Source organism: Leuciscus leuciscus (assembly GCF_965113295.1).
Source record: "Leuciscus leuciscus genome assembly, chromosome: 15".
In the NCBI taxonomy this organism is placed as follows: domain Eukaryota; kingdom Metazoa; phylum Chordata; class Actinopteri; order Cypriniformes; family Leuciscidae; genus Leuciscus; species Leuciscus leuciscus.
Genome location: NC_138739.1, coordinates 41278849 through 41305821, shown reverse-complemented (window position 1 = coordinate 41305821; position 26973 = coordinate 41278849). Strand labels below are relative to the sequence as shown.

At 39.0% G+C, this 26973-nt stretch overlaps 1 protein-coding gene across 2 annotated transcripts; it reads right to left on the bottom strand.

The window, feature by feature from the left end:
• Positions 1–1517: 1517 nt before the first annotated feature.
• On the bottom strand, positions 1518–26193 carry elavl2 (ELAV like neuron-specific RNA binding protein 2). 2 transcript variants are annotated; one of them, XM_082139757.1, is made up of 8 exons: positions 26059–26193; positions 20126–20215; positions 16253–16496; positions 12628–12731; positions 12375–12528; positions 4563–4788; positions 4439–4477; positions 1518–2393 (listed from the first exon to the last, which is right to left on the bottom strand). In XM_082139757.1, the coding sequence occupies exons 2-8, from the start codon at positions 20195–20197 to the stop codon at positions 2063–2065; spliced, it is 1170 nt and encodes a 389-aa protein (XP_081995883.1). In that variant the 5' UTR covers positions 20198–20215; positions 26059–26193; the 3' UTR covers positions 1518–2062. The 2 variants fall into 2 exon arrangements, with proteins under 2 accessions (XP_081995883.1, XP_081995884.1); XM_082139758.1 differs by having other exon boundaries at positions 1518–2390.
• Between the last annotated feature and the right edge of the window lie 780 nt (positions 26194–26973).

Here is a 26973-nt window from a genome sequence, read left to right as displayed (position 1 = left end):
TGACAGTGTGTCTGCTTCCCGGACAATGTTAGGGAGACTGTTCCAGAGTTTTGGTGCTAAATAGGAAAAGGATCTACCGCCAGCAGTCGATATTGATATTCTAGGTATTATCAACTGGCCGGAATTTTGAGATCGCAATAGACGTGAAGGACTATAATGCGTTAAGAGCTCGCTCAAGTACTGCGGTGCTAAACCATTTAGTGCTTCTAAATATCTACATGTATATTAAAATCACCAACAATTATGACTTTATCTGCAGCCAGTACTAACTCTGATAGAAAGTCAGCAAATTCTTTGATAAAGTCTGTATGATGCCCTGGTGGCCTGTATACAGTAGCCAGCACAAATCTCAAACGTGATTTATCATTTACACTAGATAGTGTAACATTAAGCACCAACACTTCAAAATAATTATATTTGAAACTAGACTTAGTAATTCTGAAGATATTACTATAGATTACAGCAACACCTCCTCCTTTGCCTTTCAGACGAGGTTCATGTTTATAACAGTAATCTTGCGGGGTGGACTCATTTAAAGTAATGTAATCGTTTGGCTTTAGCCAGGTTTCTGTTAAACAGCACATCTAGATTATAATCTATAATCATATCATTAACAATAAGTGCTTTTGAAGTAAGGGATCGAATATTCAGCAACCCGAGCTTTATCATTTGTTCATCTGTATTATATCTATTTTTTGTTTGTTGAACATCAATTAAATTTTTAGGAGTTTTGTATTTCCTAATTCGGGGAACAGACACAGTCTCTATATGATGATATCTAGGTGAAAGAGGCTCTATGTGATGGGATTTATCTGACCTTGGTAACGTGAGACAGCTAGCAGACGGTCGGTTTAGCCAGTCTGTCTGCTTCCTGACCTGAGCCCCAGATTGTCATGTTTGAGCTCTAAGACTATGTGCCATATTACTAGAGAGAAGAGCAGCACCATCCCAGGAGAGATGAATACCATCTCTTTTCAACAGGTCAGGTTTGCCCCAAAAACTTTTCCAACTGTCTATGAATTCTAGATTATTTTGCGGACACCACTTAGACAGCCAGCCATTGAGTGAGGACAATCTACTAAGTATCTCATCACTCCGGCAAACAGGAAGGGGGCCAGAGCAAATTACAGTGCCTGACATCGTACTTGCGAGTTCACACACCTCTTTAACATTACTTTTAAACGTTAAACATCACACTAGCTGACTTGATTGTGGTCAGAAGAAAATGGAAGCAGCTTTAAGGGCTCCCTGCAGTTTTCCACCAAAATAAAAGCTTGATGGTTTAACCGTTGAAAATAAAATAAAAGTTATAGTATTGATAAAAATATTGTAATTTTTAAAGTTGTACTGTTAGATTTTTTTAAATACTAATTTATTTTACAGTGAATTACAACAATAGTAATATTTCTTATGTTTTCTCATTTTTATTTAATAATAATAATAATAATAAAAAACACCTTTTAAAATTGTAATCACAATTTTTTAATTAAACACAATTGGATTTTCCCCAAATTGTGCAGCCCTAATAGGTACAATAAAATGAACATAAGTTGCATTAAACAAAATACAGAATGTCTTCCCTTTAACGCATTTATTGATGTACTGAACAATAAAAACAAAAATCCCAAATTATTTTAAACAAAAAAAGAACATGTACATCTTGTTTTATACTTATTTAAATATTTAACATAAAGATAGTCATTTAAATATTTAACATAAAGATAGTCATTAGCACAAAGAAAACTGAAATGGTCTAACTAAAGATTCATGCATGTACATTATGCAGTGGATTGCACCACAGAAGCTCATGAGGAGAGATGGGAACACCAACATGGGAACGCTCTCCATCTCAGTTTCATGGAGGTCACCATCCACATTATACACCAAAACAAACACACTTAACAGTCAGCTGTTATTCTAATTAAATCTTTAAACGTATATTTTAAACGTATGTTTTAAAAAGTAAACTTTTAAGAAAAGAAAAAAAAAAGAAAAAAACATGAAATATTTCCTGTCATTAAAGTAGAGTCATGTTTGCATGACGTTGCACGTCTTCACTCATTCAGGCCTTGTGTGTTTTGTTTGTCTTGAACGAGACCTGTAAAACTCGGTCCCCGAGCCGGTACCCATTCAAACTGGCGATTGCAACAGCAGCCTCGTCGTAATTTGTCATGGTCACAAAACCAAATCCTTTGCACTTGTTTGTGTTGAAGTCTCGTATGACCTTTACGTTAGTCACAGCGCCAAATGGGCCAAACATCTGCCAGAGGACGTTCTCGTCGGCGTCTGGCGCCAGATTATACACAAAAATGCACCAGCCCGTACCAGCGTGACCCGGAAGATTGATGCCCGCCAGGCTGGTGACCCCATCAATGGACATGGGTGAGAATCTACTGCCAAAAACAAACAAAAACAGCATTTCAGCTAAAATGAAGATCATTTTCTATGGTACAGTAGTTCTCAGAAGAAGTGACGTTGAAAACAAGAGAAACCATTTGTTTATTAGGCTTTTCAATCCATAAATCTCCAGCGTGGACTTACTGAAGTAACACTAAATGCAACACCACGGCATTTCGTGAGATATGTGGTACATTCATTGATTCATTGACAACTTAAAGCTGTTATTGATGTTTGCAGCACAATATGACCAGAAGGTAAAAAATTACTTATTTTCATCAGTTATATAATGTGTGCAGGTCAACTAGTCTAAAATTAAGAAACCCCTAGAAAACAGTAAAAAAAAACAACATAGGAACATTGTGTACATTTAAGATAGGCTACTTAATTTATTATTCAAATATCCAAATATTATACTAAATCCCACAAAAAAGGGGCTTCTATATGTGACGTGCTGTCTTTGCGTTTGAACATTGCACGTTTTAAACGAATCACTTATTCTAAAAAGAATAATCAAGTGTAAGTTAGTTTAACGAATTTTAAAAACACGGATGGATAATTCAAAATGCTTTGACATTTTGACAGAACAAAACAAGCAAGAACTAAATTTAAACTTAGGCCGTCAATTTTCATTTTACAATCAGCTCTCTCTGTGTGCGCAAGTCCGTGTTTATGAGAGAGAGAGAGAGAGAGAGAGAGAGAGAGAGAGAGAGAGAAGAGAGAGAGAGAGAGAGAGAGAGAGAGAGAGAGAGAGAGAGAGAGATAAGTAACTAATGCACTAGTTTTCATACAAAATAAATATGTAACATAATTAGGCACTTTAGTTATTAACAATAACGTAACGCATGTAGGCTGCGTTTCTCAACACTGAGAATGAATAAATAAACGCCCGTTTCTCCATTGAGCATTTTATAATTTGCATGGCTGAATGATGTCTTCCTCTTATCTGAGTGACCATGAATGACGGAGTATTTTAAGATAATCCAGAGGATCAAGTTAACTCAATACAATATTTCAACTTTCCACATCCACCCCAGGCCATTTACCTTCAGGAGTCAGAAGTACCGTGACTACTGTACTGTCCTCGCTTATGAAATCCGTCAGACAGGCGGGCCATGGAAGTGGAAGGGGGATCGAGCGGGACTCTTTATTGGTGTCGATTTTCAGTCTTTTTTTAATGATAGGCCTTATGCATCTGTCAATCATTCCATTTAACATCTGGACATTTCTAACATTTCTTAACCTGTGCAACTGTGCAGGGTGAAAAGTTGCTTTACAAATGTATAGCAATAGTATCTTTCAGCTGTTGCACAACTGTGCTCAAAACTGAAAATCTAAAGCGACTGGGAAAATCTGTGCAACTGTGCAGCCTTTAACTATCTGGAAAAAACATTTGTGTGGGGGAGGGCTCTGCACTTTTCTCATGTCTTACATTCTCACAGGAATGTCTGTGAATGTATTGGCAGTAGCAAGTCTCAGTACTTGTTCTGCAGCAGATCTATTCCGCCAAGACCAAATACATGAACATTGCCATATCCATCACCATGCCAATCTCTCCTGAGAGTTGTCGTGACAGAAATACCATAGTTTTATAGAACCAATATACCAGAAGAAAAGTTACAGTATTTTATCATCTGAAACTTTCCTGCAATTTATATTCCACAGCAGCTTAAATAATGCAATTAAATGTTAAACAAGTAAAACATGCAAAGCGCACATTTTAATTTGTGCTGAATGAGAGAAGGATGTGAGCCCAAGTTTAATGCGCTATCCATTTCACAAACGCAGGTAATTTTACAGGACTTGTGGGAGAAGAGGGACCTTAAATACATGTTTACAGTATTTATAATGGTTTATAAAGATTGTTTTCACCGGTATTTTACATTATTATATCCAGAAATAATAAAATGTGACATACAGCAATGCAACTTTTGAAACATGATACTATAAAAGTAGACTTAGTCTGGAGCACTGCCACAGTAAAATCACTAAAACATTGCTTTAACTGATTTCCCATGAGCAGTAGCACAAAGTAACATACCTCTTGACTCCATATGCCATGTTGAGCAGATTATCCAGCCTGAAACATACACACACATAAAATGAAATCACGCTCAAGTTAAAGTCAGCACCAGTGCAGTGAACCTGAACCAGTGTGCGGGTACCTGAATCTCTGGGCCTGCTGCGCCAGCGGTCCTGGGTATCGTCTGTTGGGCGACTGGTACAGGTGAGACAGCAGCGCCTGGCTGCTTTTCTGACTGGGGTTGTTGGCAAATTTCACTGTGATTGGCTCGGTGGCGCCTGGTGGTTTCTGTCCATTCAGACCTTTAATGGCCTCCTCAGCCTCAACGCGCCGGTCAAATCGGATGAAGCCCACACCTCTGGACACGCCTGAACACCACACAAAAAAGTACTGTAAATCTGTCTGACTAGACTAGGACCTGTCCTGTGACAAGCAAATTTGGTAAATTATAATTGCTGTACCATAGACTGAACGGAGAGACTTTGACTAACAGGGAACGGAAACAGACACACCATGAAACATTGCAACTTAGCGATTCACTGATTTCGACAACTGAAAACATTTGTCTGAAATTTTCAGGTGGCGTTTAATTAGACCTGAAATTAATCAGGTCATAGCTCAGTTTCAACTGCGGAAAGACTTCCATAAAAACAGCTAGTAAACAATGTCACATTACGTTAAATTTACCTCAGGAAAGCCATTCAATGTCCATAGCTTAAAAAAAATAAAATAATCTATTTACCTAACCTGTTCTTCAATATTTAATGTATATCTGCCCTAAAGAGTTATTAAATCTTTAAAGTTCTACAACTATTTAAATAGTAGGGCTGGGTATCATTAATTAAATAAATAAATATACTGATACCGATACCGGTTCCTGAACAATACTTTTGATACCTATTTTATTACATTACCTCAAAAAAGTATCAATCATATTTTACTCATTTCATATATACTCATATTTTGAGTCTGTAAAAAAGCACCAATGCTAAAGTTTTCCATGTATCTAAAGAGGAAAATCGACATCAAAAATAGGGCATACAAAGAAGAATGGAAAGACAACCGTTCATCCAACCTAATTTTTTTGTGAATGCAAAGCCGGTGTGTCTTATCTGCAATGAAGCTGTCGCTGTTTGCAAAGAATATAGACATTATTTTGAAGGCCTCGCGCTCAGCACACATAAAGCTGCCGCAAAGCACTGGCAAAAGTATGAATGTGTCAGAAAAAAATAGCAAGGAGACATTAATTGTTTAATAATAAACTAGTGTTTTCCGAGTCTGTGTTGGCTGCAAAGATGAAGATGGCGATGCCGACTCGTCATTTCTGCAGTACAGTGAACCCGCGCACACATATAGAGAGAAATCTACCTTTTATTTGTATTATTTAAACTATTTGTTTCGAATTGGTTCATTTAAAAGTAGACCTATTTTAAGCTTCTATAGGCCCATTTCTCATGTCTGTGAGGCAAGTATCCAATCCTATCGAAGACGGAGCAACTTTCTGCTCTCAGGTTTATTCTGTGCGCTGTTAAGTGCTTCATCAGATTTGTCGTGTTGCCGGTCTTGGAAGCAATTATCTTGTCGCAAATATTGGATTGAGTATGGTGAAACGTAGCCACACTTTTGATCTTTTCCATCTATGGGGTCTGGGATCAATAGCAGTGCGAGTCACTGAAAAACAAGACATGTTTCGATACTATCGAGGCAATTCGGTCCTGTACCTAAGTAGTATCGAACTCGATACCCAGCCCAATAGAATAGAAACAATTATGCCATTAAAAGAACTTTCATTCCCTTTCTTTCCTTCCCTTTCGAGAGAGAGAGAGAGAGAGAGAGAGAGAGAGAGAGAGAGAGAGAGAGAGAGAGAGAGAGAGAGAGAGAGAGAGAGAGAGAGAGAGAGAGAGAGAGAGAGAGAGAGAGAGAGAGAGAGAGAGAGAGAGAGAGATTTCAGGTTTGTTCTGAGGAGACGAGACTGCATCTCAACCCCTCAATGGCAGTTCAAGTTGTGTCAGGAGGGACAACACCTGTTTCCTTTATCCTGGTTGTAAACGTTAGGAAGTGTTTTTGTTCTCACTGAGAAAGGAACACTACGGAAACCGAGGAGAATACTAAATGGGGAAGAGTCCCTGTGGTGGGCTCCCCCTGATGAGGGTGATTACCAGCTTCACAGTGACTAGTGACTGAGCTAGCTCCATCCAGGGGGAGGACACTGGGTTCACAGAGAGGGACACTAAACAGTGAAAGAATACATCGTATGGGGTTGCTGTTAAGGAACCACTACATACAGAGCACTAGCCAGATTACAATGGTTCACCTAAAAAGGGGCATACCATGAGTAATGGGCCTGGTAGTGAGTTCCTCTACCGGACTCATCTACTGCAATAGTGCTGATTGATGGAGAAGGGTTGCCTAGGGCAGGGGTCTGCCACAGGCGGCCCGCGGGCTAAAACTGGTCCGCCAGCAGCCAAATTATTTTGATAGCAGCTGGTTCTGAAATAGATCTGTCATGACAGCAACAGTTAAATCACAATCACTTCGTCTTTAGTGATTTTGCCTTCAAAATGATGTCTATATTCTTTGCAAACAGTGACAGCTTCATTGCAGATAAGACACACCAGCTTTGCATTCACAAAAAAACTAGGTAGGATGAACGGTCCATTTTTGCTGTCAATTTTCCTCTTTAGACTCTTTGATAGTGCCATTTTCTCTCACTAGCTAGCTTAAATGTTAACATCACTCTGCACACGACATAATAGCATACCTCAAGCACAACAATTTAAATTTATTTATTTATTTTTAAATAAAAAAAGTAGTTTAGTAGGCGAGGATGCCAAGAAATAATTCTAAGAGTAAAAGTAGGCTACGTCAAATAATTAATACAATAAGTTAGGCTCCATTGTGTAACAAGCTAATTAAAATGATACACATTTATTATTCACAATATGGAAAGAGGGGAGACATGTGGGTCAGACATGATTTTGACCACTTCATTAAGTTTTGTAGAAAACCTTTCTTTAAAGTGAATTTCATTTTGTATAAATTGTATCTTAATTTTAAATCAATGTTTCATCAATTGCCTGAATTTAATAAATAAGCAGCTAATATAGCAGACAATATAATCAGGACATGGAGGCGCCAGTGCGATTGCGTTGCTCATGAACTGGAGCTCGTCTCATAAATGAACCGACACTCATTTTTTTGTGACAGCTTTTAGACGCATTATTGGCAGCGTCACCCTCTGGTTGCATTAATGCGTCACCACCGCATCAGCACCGAAAACACGCATCGCACAACCTATTTGATATTCTATAATTAAATCAACTAATCGAAAATCATGACTCATCCCTAGTCACTACTGCTTTATTAATGTATCCAGTGTAAAACCCGGACACCGCTACACAAATGTGGCTTTTTGTTACTGACTGTCCTACTACAGGATTTAACACAGTAACCGCTCACTACCAGTTACAAAAGACAAGTCGGTCACAGGCAATTCTAGTTGCATTATTTCTTAAATTATCCTTTGACTATGTTTTGGCCCGCCAAGTAGTGGCGAATATTTTTTTGGCCTGAAGCCAAACTTACTTTCCGTCCCCTGGCCTAGGGATCACCATTTATGGAAAACCATAACTGGACCTGAAAGGTGCTAATACAAGCACTACAAACAGTTTGTTAGAGTTTTACCTGTTAATACCCAAGACTTGAGGCGAAACCATTTCCATAAATAAAAAACAAAAAAAAACTGCATATGTCTGCTAATGAAGCACAGTTCACCAGAGCTGACGTGGCTGCGATACCCGTATCCCAAAGAGTAAGGTTCATCCTGGGCCTGATAAGCCCAGAGAATGGCATCCACAATCCAGCAAGCCATTCTTTTTTTGGAGATAGCCTTCCCCTTCTGCTGACTTCCTTAACAGATAGAGCTGTTCAGATTGTCTGAAGCTCTGCGTTCGGTCCAGATATATTCACAGAGCGTGCATTGGAAACAGAGACAGGGCTGGGTCTTTGACATCAGGAGGGATTGATTGCAAGCTCACCACTTGATCCCTGAAGGGAGTAGTGGGAACTTTGGGCACATATCCAGGCCGGGGTCTCAAGACAACGTGAGAGAAGGCTGCCCCAAAATCCAGGCACAAGTAACTAACGGATAAGGCTTGTAGGTCCCCCACCCCCTTGATGGAGGTCTGCGCAATTATCAGGGCCGTCTTCACAGAGAGGGTGCTGAGCTCAACTGATCGCAAGGGCTCAAATGGATCTCTCTGCAGGGATTGAAGGACCAAAGAAAGATCCCAAGAAAGGATAGTGCTTCCCACGATCAGTTTGCGCTTCCCAAGGACCTGCCACCCAGTGTCATGGTTAGAAACTGTTGTGGCCACGTACACCTTTAGGGTGGAGCCCAACAGGTGCCTCTCCAGGCCCTGCAGAAGAAAAGTAAGCACAAACCCGATGCCACAACTCTGTGGGTCTTCATCTCAGGAAGCATTCTATGTAGTGAAGAGGCACCGCAACAAGGCATAGAGCCGCCTAATAGAGGGGACTCTGGCCTGAGTGATGGCATCGTCACATACTATTTGTCCGAGCTGTCCATAAATAATTTTCGGACTGGAAAGCAGCCTTAGTATCCGGTCGATGGGCAGGCAGTGCTACCTTCCTGCAACTCGACCTCTGGCTGACGCTCCAGGCTCTCGGGGGTAGAGGAACCTGCGACAAGGCAAGATGTTTTTTTTTGCCTCCGTCTGCTTCTTCACGGTTGCTAGAAGTCCTCGACAGTGTTGCCGAAAAGGCCACTTTGGGAGATGGGGGTATTGAGAAAGCGCACTTTCTACTACATCCCACATCTCCACAAGGTTGAGCCATAGGTGGACCACTGTGGACCACTAATGGGAACACCACCCGACCCAGTCCCTACTCAAGCACTTTTGAAGCACGAAAGGGCATAGTCGGACTGTCCTCGTGCAGATCTTTCAGTACTTTGGCCTGATAGTCTTGCAGGATGGCCATAGCATGCAAGGCGGCCTGGACAGAAGCATTGCAAGCCCCTGCTGTGAGAGACTAGGTAAACTTGCATGCCTTGGAGGGGAGCCTCAGCTGATTCCACCAGGTGACGGTGTTTTTATAGCACACCCCACCTGGGGAATGTCCGAGTGCCCCGTGCTGTCCCACCATCAAGGGTAGTGAGGACGGAGGAGCCTGCGAAGCATGTTCTGGCAGAGAAAGGTGCCTTCCACGACTTCAAGGTTTCCCTTTATGCACTTCAGTAAAAAAAATTTAAAAAATTATGGAACAGTGTGGCGCAAAGTCACGCTCCGACCACAGGTACCAATCATTCAGCCGCGAGAGTTCAGGGCTGCGTTTCCCAAAAGCATCGTAAGCCTAAGTTGATCGTAAAAACGATCGTACGACTGATCTTAATATTACGGTCTGTTTCCCAAAAGCATCGTAGCTTAAGTAGCACTTGAAAATCTTCGTAGATCTACGAGTGCTCTGGAGTAATCGTACATCACCAAGTTCATCGTAAGAAGACAGATTTATGAGGACACCTGCAGGACAACCGGCAGATTACACCTTTAACTTTATTCAAATGCAATGTGATTATAATATAAGGTTTGATTGTACTTTATTGTTCTTTTTTTGTTGTTGGTTAAATTAATGTATAAATTAAGTAATTAAAAAGGTCAGAAAACAAAACAAAAAATACAAATAATTTAATCTAATAATTTTAATCAAAATTAAATGAATGAACAAAAAATAAATAAAAGAAATCCTTTTAATCTGTTAAAAATTACATCTTTGTTTCACTCTATCTCCTCTAAAAGGACATTAATTTCATCTTTTTGAAAGGAATCTTTTTTTATTAATTTTTTTTAGCTATTTTGTCAGTGCCTCCGCCTGTAGGTGCTTTATATAGACTTGTCTTGATTGCTAATCCACAACAGATGACAATTATTAGGTTAAACGTTCCATATAAGGTTATGTTTCAGCACTTCACGAATGGACAGCGACTCTTAAGTAGCACGTAGAGCGCATTCTCGCGCGTTCATGTTAAGTGCATTTTTGGGAAACGCTCGTGGAATTGCTGCGAGCGTTCGTAACCTTGCACGTAGAAAGCGCTCTTAAGAGCTAAGATACATCGTTATCGGGAAACCCGGCCCTGGACAGTGGCGGAGACCACTCAAGCCCGATGCTCATGGCTGCCTCAGACTGCAACATCATGCTTAAAGGCAGCAGCACAGATGAGTCATCAGCGTCGGAAGGCATAAGCCCCCCTTCAATGCTTTGAGTGACACTTTATCTTCCTCTTGAGCCCAGAATGCGAAATTAAGCTGAATATGTCAGAGGTGTTTGGGGCAACCACTAGTGTTGGTATTTTGACAACATTAAAAGTGACCGACAGAAAAGGAACTTTAATTTTGCTTTCACCAATTCAGTAAAAAAATTATTTTGATGCATCACTAACTACAATCCACATACATACACTGAAGAGCGAAAACATTATGACCAATCACAGGTGACGTGATTAACGTTGATCATCTCCTAACAAAGCCACATATTGGGGTCGATCAGATGGTAATTAAAACAATCAGTTATAGTAATCAAATGAGTTGATTGCAAGTTGAATGCAAGAGAAATAGGCAGGAATAAAGATCTGAGCGACTTCGACAAGGGGAAAATTGTTATGGCAAGGCGACTGGGTTTGAGCATCTCTGAAACGGTAAGGCTTGTGGGTTGCTCCCGGTATTGCGACCCCAGCCAACAGGTGGTCTACTGTGACAATTTTAATGAAGGCTATGGGAGAAATGAGTCACAACACAGTGCATCGCATTCTGCTGCATATGAGGCTGCGGAGCCGCAGACCAATCAGAGTGCCTATGATGACCCTTGTCCACCATCAAAAGCCCCTACAATGGGCACACAGGCATCAGAACTAGACCTTGGTTCAGTGGAAGAAGGTCGTCTAGTCCAATGACTCCCGTTTTCTTTTACATCACGTTGACGGCCATGTACGTGTGTGCCGTTTGCCTGGGGGAAAGTGACGGCACCAGGATGCACTGTGGGACGACGACAAGCCTGTGTAGGGAGTGTGATGATATGGGCAATGTTCTGCTGTGAAAACCTGGGTCCGGCTATTCATGTGGACGTTAATTTGACACGTGCCACCTACTTCTTTCAGCAAGATAATGCACCCTGCCACACTGCACACAATGTTCAGGGATGGTTTGAGAAACAAAAGTTCAAGGTGTTGCCCTGGTCTCAAAATTCCCCAGATCTTAATCCAATTGACCGTTCGCAAAGACCCGCCCCCTTTAGTTACTGTTGCTATGTCCAACAAGCCACGCCGCTCTCACCCCCACCATGTTCTCACGCAGTGTAAAATACATCGCAGAGCAAAGAGGACACTGACAACGTGCTGACAGACAGGACAGAACAGGTTACTTTTGAAATGAAACAGTCCTCCAGAGGACAAATCCTCCAACATTAATCTACTAACTCTCCTGACTGCTTTGTCGGACAAAAATGCGGATTCGGCAGATGGCGGATTATGATTGGTCAGATCGCCTGTCAATCAAACTCCCTGCGAAGTGTCAATTGAGCATCTGTGGGATGTGCTAAACCAACAAGTTTGATCCACTGCATTTCCACCTCACATCCTATAGGATTTGGATCTGCAGCTACGCTAACGTCTTAGCGCCAGATACCAGAGGACACATTCAGGGCTCTTGTAGAGTCCATGCCTTGGTGGGTCGGCTCTGTTTGACAGCACACGGAGGACCAACAGCATATTAGGCAGGTGGTCATAATGTTTTGGCTCAATGGTGTATACATACACACAATTTTGATAGCAATATGACACTCTTGCGAAAGCAACCATATTTTAAATGTGCTTTTTATTTGGCCAAACACAGGACACAGACGAGTGCATGACCCCAGCGTGACGAGGTCGGTCAAATCTTACCTGTGACCTGGTCCACAAGGATCCTGGAGGTAATGATGCGGCCATACTGCGAGAACAGCTGCTCCAGCTCTTTCTGGGTCATAGTTTTAGGAAGACCGCTCACGTACAGGTTAGCATCACGGATGGACGCTGAGCTTGGTCGAGCATACGACACCTGGACACACACAAACTTAGTGTAGAGTCGTGTGACGGGCACACACCAACACACGTGCAGTATATCTATGACAGCAGCGTCATATCAGACTGACCTTACCTTGATGGTCTTGGTCTGCAGTCTGAGTCCATTTAAAGTGTTGATGGCTTTCTCTGCATCTTTGGGTTCCACATAGTTCACAAAGCCGTAACCCAGACTCTGACCTACACACACACACACACCGAGGTGAGGACTTATAAGAATTGCAATGTGTTATGGATCTGACTGTCACAGTCTCTAACACACATGATGTAATATGCAATGTGAGGTGAGCTGTAAAGCCTCCAAATGAAAATCAAATCTTTTTAAATCAAACCAAATAAGAGGGTTTAACCAGAGACCAAACCAATTCATCCCAGTAACTCATATCTTTTGATTCCTTTAAATTGTTCATTGATTTGTTCAGAGACGTTTTCTGCAATAAATTAGTCTAAAATTATAATGGGAATTTAAATGATTCACACACAAAAGATTCGTTTAAAAATACAGATGATTAGTGGTTGACCGATATATCATCTGATATTTCATAAATGTTGGAAGCGGGACTTTTATTTTGACAGTCGGCACATGTGCAGAGACTCAAAGGAACTCCAATTTTTTGCTTTCATTAGTTTATTGTCTGGTTAACAATTAGGCTACATCTAAAATGCTAAAGAAAGCCAATTCAAATTAGGGGTGCAAGAAAAAAAAGAAAAAAGATACACTTGAGTATCGCGATATTTTATTTTGCAATACTGTATCGATTTTCAAAAACGCAATATCGATTTTTTGGGGGTTTTTTTGTTTACAAAAATATTCATGGTAAGACCTTGGTTCACGTTTATGTTGTGTTTAAATCCCTGCCACTAGATGGCTATGCTGAGACGCACCACTAGTTTCCGCACCTAACAGTGTCTAACTTTTTGCTAGAAGCTAACAACATAACGTTAGCTATGGCTGAACCCCGTGCAAGACCGGTTCCCACTGCATTCCGTGCTGAAGTGTGGAATCATTTTGGTTTCCATGGTAAAGAGGGCAATACCGATATCGACAGGAACCATGCAGTTTGTAAACTGTCTGAAAAAAAAATAAAATAAATCAAGAACTCTGGTAATACCACGAATTTGAGGGCATATTTAGCAAGACACCACAGACACTCAGTTAAGCGAACAGCAAGCTAAACGAGTCGACCCCTCACAACTCACCCTTGCTCAAGTTCAAATGCACAAATTACCTACAACTTGAACTCGTACAACCAAAATAACCCAGTCGGTAGTTTATTTCATTTGTAAAGACATGTGCCTGCTCAGTGTGGTTGAAAACAAAGGTTTCTGCTATAGCGCTCTGAAAGCGGCACTAAAAGAGACTGCTTTAAAACTTTCACAGAGACCTCAAACAGAAAGCATAAAGCCTTTCTAAGTTAATTTCGTTTTGTATTATTTGTATCTTAAATTTAATCAATGTTTCATCAACCAATTGCCTGGATTTAATAAATAATGAGTAAAGCAGATAATAAATAATAGATATCACGACACGGAGGCGCCCGTGATTGAACTGGAGTTAGTCTCATAAATGAAACGAAACACAGCATAGCCTACTTGCCTCACAGATCTGAGAAATATATCTATTATCTACAGAACGCTTGAAATCATATTTTTAAACAGAACAATTCAAAACGAAAGAAAACTATGTAATCCGAAATGTGCATTTCTCTCTGGCGCGTTCACTACTGCGAAGATCGCGAGTCATTGTCAACTTCATCTTTGCAGCCGACACAGAAAACACTTGTTTATTAATAATTAAAATGTCTCCTTGCTATATTTGACATATTCATAATCATTACTTTTGCGGTTCTTTATGACAGCTTTTAGTTGCTTTATTGGCAGCGCTACCCTTAGGCTATGTTACATGAACGCGTCACCACTGCATCAGCACCGAAAACAGGGAAGCATTTGGTAGACCTGTTCAAGTAGAAGATGTAGTCTATTTTTTATTTGAAAATTTATTTTTATTTATTTTACTCCTAAGGACTGAAGTTTGAAGTCTGAACTTAAAAATAAAATGTGGCACTGGCATATAATTTATTCTCCAAGTGAAATAATTTACTTATTTTTCAGGGGTGAATGTCTGTCTACATTTGTAAAATTATACATTTATGGTAGAATCAAATGTTGTTTTGTTTGTCTTGTGTATTGCCTTATCTACAACACATGTGTAATACGGTAAAGGTACAGGAGAGAGACTTGGATTTCTCTTCAGTAAAATTAAAGGTGTCATGACCCACATTTTGCATTTTTCCACGAGAATCAATGTATGTTATGATTGCCTAACGATTATACACTGGCCGGGAAGCCGATATTTAAAAGTGAAGCGTTTGTTTACCTCAGGGTTTGTAAAATATCCCACGTGCACGCGCACTCAAATACGAGATTTTGATTTCTACCCTGGCTTGACGTCACGACGGTGGAGGATATGCCATATATGGACAGCGCAGCAGGAAGCCACGTGTGACATTGACACTGTAGTGGACATTATGCATCAAAGTGTCAGAGTCAGGATGGTACTTTAGCAAATAAGCCACTTCACTGGACATTAGTGAGTCATCTAATACACTGTGACTCACTGAAAAGTACATAAACATAGTTTTACATATGATATTGTTATTATGAAGTTTGCCCTCAACGATAAACAGACAAGAAAATGATACAGCTATATTTTCATAGAATTGTATATTAAATAACTATGACAACATATCATTATTATATATTTTTTTTATAGAGTAGATAAGGATAGATAAATAAAACAAACAGTCAAGTAATAATAAACAAAGAAAAACATCTCGTTACTTGTCTAAAGAAGAAAATATTGAATGTCTAAATAACCACAACGTGAAACAAGGCAAAAACACCACATGATAGTAAACGTTTATCTCAATAACCGCTGTTAAGCTGATAAAAAAAATTACACTACATCTCCGTTAATGTAATTCTACATTTAAATAAAAGGTAAACCTATGCGGGAGAAAATAGCAACAAATGTTTTAGCTCGTTACTGATGTTAATGTACGTCTCAGTCAAAATTATTGTCTTTACCATTCAGAGACATCTTGATGTAGACGTCCATCCAACAACTCAACATCTTCACTTTCTAGCTCTGGTTCGGAGTCCGGCTCAAACATGTACGGTTGAATCCCATAGGTCGCGGCAGGGTCTGGTTCATTGACAACTTGCGCCATGATGTCAGTTTGTAATGATATGCTAAAGAGTTACCTGCGCTGTCAACCCCCCTCCTTCCTGCAACCAATCAACGCGCCCCTCATTTGCATTATTATAATGACCGTCCACGACAGCCAAAACATCGCATCAGATCTCGCGAGACAATAATGCCTTTAGAAATAAGGGTCTGAGGAGCTCTGTGTTTATTTTTTTTCCAGAAGTGCCTGAAAGACTATAATAGAGCGTTGGGTATCCAAGGTAACACGAGGTCATGACTCCTTTAAAGTGTAAATATATCAGGGGGAAAATGTGTATATATATATCGAGTATCGATATCGGCATCAAACAATTAGTTTAAAAAAATCGGCATATCGAATATCCGCCAAAATACAATATCGTGCATCCCTACTTTAAATCCTTGATTATAAACTACGCTGTGCTATATCCAGTTGCAAAATCAAAAAAAGGATGACAGAGATAGCCACAAGTACCAGTGATTTTGTCTCGCACAAGCTTGCACGACTCGATCTCTCCGATGCTGCCGAACAGACTCTTGAGCTCTTCCTGCGTCATGTTCTGCGGGAGGTAGTTCACAATCAGATTGGTTTTACTGTCCTCGGTGTCGCTGGGCATCTCCACTGGTGCCGTGCAGTTGTTGGAGACACTGTTGGGGCCGTTGCTGGTGGGACAGCTCGGCCCATTGGACAGCTGAGTCTCCATGGCTGCAATCACCTGCTATAGAGGCGCAAACACACACTGAGTGAGTGAAGACAACAGGAAAATCGCAAATGAGAGGCTGTTGAGGGTAACTTGTCACTTGCCAGAGCTGTCAAACCTGACTCACTTCTACATATTCAAACTTGGTGCATTATGTTTGGTTACAAAATGCATATATTGTGTTTGGTGTCATGGACATCAGACCTGACATCATGCCATCTTAATTTGTCATATTTGAATATAGGACAGATGAGCGCTCAAACGGACAGAAAACAACTGCGCTTTATCAAAGGGACAGAAAAATGCCTAATTTGGCTTCGGATCATTTAAAATATAGCGAACGAATCATATGATCCTTCTGTGTTCACATCTGCGTTCGATTCCATTCCAATTTTGATTTATTTTGGTATCAGTTAGGCCTATAAGCTATTTTGCTTGCCTAGAAAAGGAAATTCTCCTTAAAGGGATGGTTCAGAGTAAAATCAACCTAGGGTCGTTTGCACCATGACCTCGAGCCAAACACCCCCCAGAAGTCTTTATTCCCTCGGTCGAACATTATTAAAGTTAGAGCTTATTTAGAGATATCAGCCGGATGGCTTAGTGCAGGTGCTAATGGATCCAATGATGCATCTCGTAAATTACCCCACTAATAATGCGCAGAATGGTACCAAACTTCATGCATAAGGATGTAGTGTAATGACAACCCAGTTCCAGGAATGTACTAATATTTTGTTGGTAGTACCAGTTTATAACAATTATTAGTTAACACTAAGTTGTCAACAATTCGGAAAAAAATAATTCGTCGTTACACTACATCCTTATGCATCGCTTTCTGCCAGGACTTTTACGTGCTTTTCTCAAATCACTGACGTGACCTCGACGTCTGGGTTAGCGGTAGCATGAGCCGTCAGGCAAGTGTTATTTAAATAAACTCCTGATATACTTACAAACTTTCCAATGCCTCGTTTTATGAGTACAGAACCTATTTGTACTACTGTAGAAGTTTGGTACCATTTTGGGCATTATTAGGGGGGTAATTTACAAGATACATCATAGGATCCGTTAGCGCCTACACTAAGCCATCCGGCTGATATCTCTAAATAAATTCTAACTTTAATAATGTTCAACCAAGGGAGAAAAGGCTTCTGGGGGGTGTTTGGCTCAAGGTCATGGTGCAAAGGACCCTAGGTTATTTTACTCCGAACCATCCCTTTAACAAAGCAAACTACACCAAGAGCATTATGATGTGGTACATCAGGGAAATTAAAAAAATAACAACAGAGGAGCTTGTGAGTCTGTTAAATCATAAAAAAAATTTTTTTAAAAGACAACCAGCACAAATGCAAAAAACCCAACAAACAAACAAACAGCACCAGAACCAGTGTCATTCCCACCATGCAAACCAAGGAAAGGATTCTGGGAAAGGGAAACTTCAGAACAAAAGGCACTTCCACAAACAGGGTAGAAATCGGTAACTGAAAATTATCTTTGCTTTAAAGCATTGACTAAAGCCCATGTTTTTAACAGAGCTATTAGAGCTGGTTAACTATCATTTCATATAAAATTCAACAGCATAAACATCAAATGTCTGGATCTAGAGATGCATCCAAGAATGCATACGGTACACCATGAATGACAATCTGTTGATTAACTGTAAAACCAAGTAATCAGTAAAAACTGAGCACCCACATAGCAACAATAATCTTTGTAACATGTAAGTTGATAAAAACTTAATGCAATGCACTTACTGCCTCAGATGCGGCCATTTTAATGACAAAAAAAAAAAAACCTCATAACTACCCTGGTAATCCAGAGTTCTCGCGAGAGCACAAGTTGAATTTGCTCAGCGAGTTACTCTGGTGTCGAGTAATGATGCTCATTAAATATGCCCCTCGATCTGAGCTGCACCAATCACATCGGGTTATCTGATATAGGCGGGCCAGAGGCGAGCAAAAGATGACGACAGCGCTGTGACGTCGAAGTCATTAGTAAACATTGTAAGATGGCTATGGATGAACACCAGTTTGAAACGGCTTTGGTCGCTACAATGAACGAGTTAGACTTGCCTTTTTATCTAAAACAGGAACAGAAGACGCCGCTCGAATCCTTCCTTTGCAAGAAGGGCGTTTTTGCTGTTTTGCCGACCGGATACGGTAAGAGTATAATCTACCAGTTAGCTCCGCTGGTAACTAAGCGTATGGGGTTTATTGTTGTGATTGGTCGTAGTGTTATCCAATTGCGTGCAGTGAGACTTTCAAATGCATGCTTGGTGCCGCCCCTCGAGCTGGCCGATCTTCATTAGTCGCACCAGACCATTCATCTTTCAGATTTAGGTCTGGATTTCCAGGCTACCTCATAACTCCATTTGAGCTTCATTTTGGAAAAATTTTAATAATATAACAACATGCAAGTGTCTGACAATACTAACTTTATTTAAAAAATAAAGTTACTTTCCTGAATAGAAGTGGTTCTACACTAACCTACCATGGGGACATATCCTTGGATAAGCTCCTGCGATCCACAGCTAATGCCGCACACTGCCTTGTGACGTACATAGGATGACCTGACAACAATGTCAACATCACATTTGAGTAGGCCATACTATTTGAATTCAAGACTGGTTGACTGCCAAATTAAAATTTAAACCGAACGATAAAATAGCATTATTAACTGGTTAATGGTAATTTTAAATAAGCGCTTCTATTCCAAATGTTTAAACTTGATTTCGTTTTCATTTTGTGTATGTTCCTTCATTTTTCGATTGTTTGTTTTTTTCGTTTCTTGAACCAGTTCAGAGCCCTATAAAAAAAATAAATAAAAATAAATAAAAAAAAAATCGCGATTACAATTACGGATGCCACAATTATGTAATCGTTTAAAGGCGCAATTACACACACAAAAAAAAGTTCACTTACATTATTCTGTGTGCTTAAGTTTCTATAGCTTATTTTAAAGGTGCAGTGTGTAATGTTTAGCACATCTAGTGGTGAGTCTGCGAAATGCACCCAACAGAAGTTACGGTGGCTGACAGGAAGTGATGTCGTCGACTTAGACAGCAGAGAGTAGCCAGTTAATCAATGAGGTTTCTTAAAGATAAATTAAGAAATTAGGTTTACTTAATTATTCAGTAAAACGATGTTATTGCGAATATTATTGTTACCTGTTCATCATTGTGTCAGTGTTTTATTTGCTGACTTTAGCTATAGCTTCTTTGAAAGGAAGAACAACAGTGACGAAACGCGTTTGTCCGTTCAGGGCCACCGTAGAAACATGTCAATGTAAGCGGACCCACTTCAATGTAAATTATGATAATCGTAGTTAAGTCACAATTACAATTTCAAGGGAATAATCGACAATTATGACTTGTCATAATCGTGCAGCCCTACTATTTACTACCCTTTTTGTGGAAAGTGCCAGAAAAGCAAAACAAACGAAAGGAAGGAAGAATTCATGCAACTGTCAGATCAGAATCACGTTCTACAACCTAAAAGAAACCAGTCACTACACCCTACAAACACAAGTGACTCATCGGAGGAACACAATCAAATGATTTGAGAATGAGATGCAGTTGTCCAGACACCAGCACAGCCCACAGTAACACTGGACTGACAGTGATGAGAAAAAAGAAATGAAAAAGTCCCACAAACCCCAGTCCACGGCTCGGCTGCCCACGAGCCGCTTCTCAGAAGAGAAGCCACATCACACAGCCTGACTGCCATGATGGCTGGAGAGGACGTCTGCAAACAAGAGCACATCAGAGTCAGTCACGCACACACGACAACATTAGCTCCCTACTTAGGGAAGGCTCACTTCAGCCCTCTATGTACCTGCAATGCTTCAGCACAAACATGCTGAGTAATGTTCGTGTCACAATACAACACGCATTAGCAGCCACTGAAAACTGATCTTCATATAGACATGAAGCGTATAGACTCGGGCAAGAAACAAACTTAAAGTTTAAAACAACTTGAGAGAGTAAATTATGACAATTTCATTTTTGGGGGAACGATTCCTTCAATGTTTATAAAACAAAAACACAGAAATATCACTCACTCCTCTTAACTGAGAACTTTAATAGCAGCTTTAATAAGAATCAGCATATAATTTATACAATGAAGTCCATGTAGTGTTTTATTTTTATATTAGTTAATTTTTCTTGAATGCTACTGGTCAATACACCTGTAGCTGAAATACATCACTGTTTATTTCATTTATATCATGTTGTGTGTATATGTAATGTGTATCTTTGTATCCTTCTTGAAAACAAAGAAAATAATAAAGATTCAGAGCCATATTCAGAGAAAGGAAGATAAAGTTTATTAGTTTAACAGCATTTAATCTGTCAAAATCAAACTCATTTCTGTAAACCTAATCACACTAGGGCTGCAGAATATGCCCCAAAAGTTTGTGCTTGTAAATTAATGACTAATTATTTTTTTATGATTATTATTAATAACCATTATTATTGCTAAATAAAAAATTACTATAGCAATAACACTTGCATTTAAAAATAAAAATATAGTATTCAAGAAAAAATAATTATAAAATATTTTATTATAAATTATGATAAAAATCTATGAAAATAATTTTTTGCCAATGGATAAATTGAGTCCATGTATTTAATATGACAGAGTCTCTAATAGTGATGGGGGTCTTTCATGAACATCTGACTAATGAACGAAAGACTCGGAAAGTAAAGTAATTATTTATTTATATTCCCTGTAAATTATTTTTGACTGCATTATAATGATTTCTTAATTCAGAATATGACCAAGATTGCGTAGGTGGACGTGCTGGGGGAATTTGGCTGTTAAAAGTATCAAATTTAAAGCCACTTAAATGAACAAAATGACTCGATGAACGAGATCGAACAAGAGAGTCGGTGAAGTGACATATACCCTGAACTCTAGGTTGACTAACCAAAAGCTTGCTTACTTGTGGAGTCATTCTATAATTAGGGGTACATGTCAGGTCCATGGACTCTATTATAATTTTTTTTTTAAATCATGAACATTTCACTTCAATCAATGATCACTTTTATATCAAGGGACATTTCTAATTCATTTAATACAAAAATCCAACAGATACCCATCTTTTATCTTGCAAAAATAGCATATTCTATACTGGAAGTTGCTGTTTTTGTGCTGTCCGATTTGGTAAATATGAGGTTTTGCTCTTCAGATTAGCTCTAGAATGCATGTTTCTGTATATATTTCTTATAAATATTGTCCAAAATAATCATTAACTTGTGAGAAAGGTGTTTAAAAAAATATTTTGCTCATGCATCTACATTAAATCACCCATTTTGTGTATGTCAGAGAAATCAGTGTCAACTGTGTTACTCCCTATAAAACCCCCTATAAATCAGCAATGATTTGTTCCAAAGTCACATGTCCAACATCACTGTGATGCAATTCCTTTTTTGGAGGGAAATGTGAAGACAGTGTGGTAATTCATAACTTCTCCTCTTCAATATTTTATCTATATTATTGTCTGCGCATAGAATAGATTCATTGACCGTCAACTGTGTTATCAACATGTTCTGGTGAACTTGCGTCACATCATGTTATATTTATAAATGTGTAGAGAAAGAATATAAAAACATAAGTTAATCAAGGTCATCTACTAACTAGTCCAAGGCCAGCATTTTGCACAAGGCCCTAAAATGGCCGAAATTTCAACCGTGTTACCCGTCAACTGTGTTACCTATCAACTGACAATGTTGACAATTCAGTTTAAATTTATGCTCACACTACATTATATGGAAATTACATTTACATTACACAAAATTACAAATTGCCTAAAACCATGATTTGCATTACAATGGATAAACTTAACTGATCTCATCACGGCCACACTTTCTATGAACTCAGTATCCATAACATAATATATTCACATTTGTCAAGGGTTATAAACCATTCAGAATTACTCATGATTGACTTAAACCTACATTTGTTGAATAAAAAGAAAGTTATCATCTTAAAGGAAGTTTTCTCTTTTCCTTCTAATGTGTCCTGTCAACAGTGTTACTTCTGTCAACTGTGTTACTTTCTCTGTCAACTGTGGTTTTTATGTCATAAATCTTTTAAATGTGAACTAAACCGTCAGAAAACTAGATAGGGATATCTCTGGAAATGGAAATCTTGGGTAAGGATGATGAATAATACTAAATTTTTAAAAGTTGAAGAAAAGTTTCATCCTTCATGACATCATCCCACAACAACCATTATGAAGCCCCCAATTCATATTTACAAATCAGTTAGACAGATAACCTCAAAAACTCTAGTGAATAGACTAAAAAACTTTCAAACAAATGTGTTATCAAACATGTGTTACTTCATTCATGTTTCATTTGACACAGCATTTGTCTGTAACACAGTTGACAAAATAATGAATCAAATGTTAATTTTCATTAACATATTTTAAAAAAATCATTAGAGCTTAAGCTTGCCAAATAACTAATTTAGCACATTAAGGGCATATATTATTTAACCACCTAGTTTATTGCTCAAAAAAGAATACTGATTTCCTGACTTTTTGGCTGACATGAAATGTACCCCTAAATATAGAATGACCCTGCAATGGTCTGGAGTAAGTTCAGTGTACCCAGGGTATGAAACTCGCTAAGACATTATCAGCCGAGCGCTGAATCCAGGAGTCACCAGGGGAATGAACACAGAGAAGAAGCGCTTCACACTACTTTGTTTATTGGCAATTTTCATTCTCAGTGCATATCGCCACCTAGTGGGTGGTTCTGTAGTCTTTCTAATCTCATCCTTTAAGATTTCTTTAATCTGTTTGTATTACTGTGCACAATTATTCTGTTTGTTTGATGTATATAATTAAAAAAGTAAGATGGTGAACTAAGAGTGAGTTGCTATGACGACACACCCTGAAAATCTCAGTTTATGAAACCGCGAGTCAAGACGAGGTTATCTAAACTCAGAGTAAACTTACACGGGTATGTCATGCTTTCTGGAAAACCCCCCAGGAGAACATTAAGGTTCAACAAAACATTTGTACATAGGCCTAGTCGGATAAAATAAAAAACCTCCAATTATATGCCTCACAGAGGCAATATAACATTCCAGGAAATCCCTAACGTGGACAAAGGCCTCCGGCTATGAGCCGTCGCTGAAGCCGAGCAAAAACATGAACACTTTAAACATGAAGACAATAAACACATGACTGCGACAATATATGGTTTATCTGTGTTCCTCAAGCCTTCAAGGGTAATTTCATAATTAGCCTAAGTATATTTATAAAGCAATGCTAATCAACATAGCCTTAATCACTGTGTTGAATATAATAGGACTGCACGATATACAAGAATGCTTAAAGTGTGTAAATAAACTTAAATTATCTTTATAATATATTTAAAACTGTATAACCTAAACATGTGTTTCACATTCTTTTAGTGACCAGAAAACATCCCTACAGCTTCTGGAAGTGAACAGTGTTTTACTATAGCATGAGAAGTGTTATTTTGACATCAGTGGGGTTCAGGTTATCCTACATTAGGTTTAGAACAACAGAAACTCAATCAAATGTAAAAATAAAACACTGCTTAGTTTTCACTGTATGAATTAAACATCTACACTGATTCTTATTAAAGCTACAGAAGTTATTCAGCCGAGAGCAGTCTTTAGTTCATGACTCCAGTTATTGTGATATGCTTATTACGATATATACATTTGCGATATCTCGATATATTGTGCAGTCCTACTATAAAACATATTGTCTGCCTCTTTCTGTGATAAAACACATCAGCTCACAAGAGGACACTTCAAACACTCGACTGACGACATGAAGCCAGTAAAAACATGTTAAATATTGCCTTTTGTTGGTTTATAAACATACGTTTTGGAAGATGTTTGACGCATGTTTCTCCAAAAGCACATTATAAGTGACTCAAACTCGGCTTTCATATTTGCACTGAGTCACTTGTGCACTCTTCAAAAAAAAACAAAAAAAACCCCACATAAGTAGGCTTTATAAAGAAATGTGTGCAACAAACTTGGGCATGTCAGACTCTTTACCAAAAAAAATGTAAGGCTCATTTGTGTGCCAGTTCCTATATCAGCCATGCCAGATGTGATCACTGAACATGAACAGATCCTGTGTGGACAACTAACTAACATCTGTACCCGCATATACACGTATACCTCCAGAACTGAGGAAAACACTGGCCTCATGAACACACACACAACACACACACCACTCGGGCAAGCATTCAGATGAAGGAGTCAGAGTATTAAACAGAAGATAAACCTGAAGAACATCAGCAAGAGACATTGTTCACAGTCTCTCAGACTAGGCCACGGTAAGATAAACTGATTTTACACATCGATCCTTGTCTGATTATGTACAACACACACACACACACACACACACACACACACCACTGTCCTCATAACACACGGCCTTGCTGAAAACACTCAGATAGTCAATACTTCTTCATTTACAGATTGTAAATGGTCATTTTAGCACACACACGTCAAATCTTATTCACGATCACTTTGACCGACACTAAAAAACTAGCTTCAGTTAGTGATGGGAGAAACGAAGCGAAGCTTTTCGGAACTTTGAATCAATCGCAAAATGATTCACTGTTTGGAATCTCTGGAAACGCCACGCGCTGGTGGCGACCCCTGCTGGTCAGAAGAGTGTAACTGCAGCAAAAATACAAACATCTTTTACAAACCAACTGCAATTATTTTATTTATAGTGTAATCTATTATAAAACAATTAATCTAATACCTTCAAATATGAGGTATACGTGAGGTATATAAAATAAATGTGTTATTTATATTAAATTGTAGGGGTTGTTAAATTCATCTTATGGAGAGCTTGGTTAATCGGACCAATAGACACTTAACTATAAACACAGCCTTTATACAAATGTTTAATTAAATGTCTATAAATCCATAAAATTGACCCGAGATCAGGGTACACAGAAATGACGTAAAGCCTCGTTTAGTCAAATCACGTGATCGAAGCAAATGACTCGCGAAGCAAGTTTCTAAAGCACCCATCACTAGATTCAGCTCTGCGAGGTCAAAGGTCACAGTACGAATCACATAAACGAGCATCAGCAGGTAAAAAAGTAAAACGCTCAGATAAATGGAAACTTATCGAAGGTAAACGTAGACTATATGTAAAGACAACCAAGTTACACGGATCTAAACTAAGCAATCGGGTAAATGCAATACCACAGATAAACTCGTGTAAAAGCTAGTAAACTCGGGTAAACCGAGGCATATAACGTTACACCACTACACACTGCAAATGCAACAAGATGCAGGTGTAGGTCGGTAAATGTGGGATAAGAAGGTCAATTATCGACGTTAAATTAATCTGCCGACAAAACTAATTCACCAACACACTCAGTAAGTTAGGCCTAAACGCGAGAGTACAAAAGCATTGAATACGAAGTTACTGCCACTTTAAAATATTACAGAAATGCATCTAATGAAAGCATAACACTCACGCCGCTTATTAATTTAACGCTAAAACAAACGCATAACATCTGAAGAAACCGCTTCGTATAAAAAGCACTGAAATAAAGCGTCTTTCTTACCTTGATTCGGTTTATAAGTTAGCGGCGTCTGCTGATGCGCGCGTTCACACGTTAAGGGGGGCGATGGCGGGAAACGGCGACTCTAAATAAACTGCCATGTGAATGATCCAATCAGGGAGCATCGTGTCGATTCCCTCAAACGCTATTGAACAATGAGAGATGGGTAACCATTAAAGAGCGGGACCTTCGTGAGCCCACAGGTGCAGCTGGTCAAGGTGTGATGAGGAGCGCGCGCGCACGTGCTGGGAAGCGTAGGCTACTAGGCGCGCGTACTGCACTAGTCAGCCTAGTATGCCAAAATCTATCAACATCTTTACGTATAATATTTACATTTGTAGCATTGTCATTAATAATGAATCATAAATTAGCCTATTTCATGAATAGGAAACGATGTGGAGATGATCCAGTGTTCGTGTGCGCGCGCGCGATCTTACTGGCTGTAACAAAATAAACGATTAGTTTTCTTCTAAATCTCGAATTAATTGAGGAGCTAATCGGAATTATTTACTGTTTTCTGCAGGGCAAACATGTGTGTGTACATGCAGCATTTCACAGTCTACCAATTGCAAATGTTTTATTTAAAGTGCAATCTATTAAATAAAGAAAATGTAATCTATTAAAAAAATCTATTAAAAATCGAATTCAATATTTGAATCATCAAATATCATTAAATATTAATTGTCTGTACAATATCTGTTTGTTTTTTTATTTAATTGTTTTCTTTTATTAATTACGTCGTGTTTTGTGAGATTTATGGAGGATTTGGTTAGCAGAGAATTAACTTACTAACTTGTTTATTACACAATGTGCAATATTTATGTGGCATTAAAAATGGATGTGTCCGAAATCGCCCCCTATACCCTAAAATGGGCACTATTCGAGGGAACAGCCATTTGTAGTGGTGTCTGAAACCAT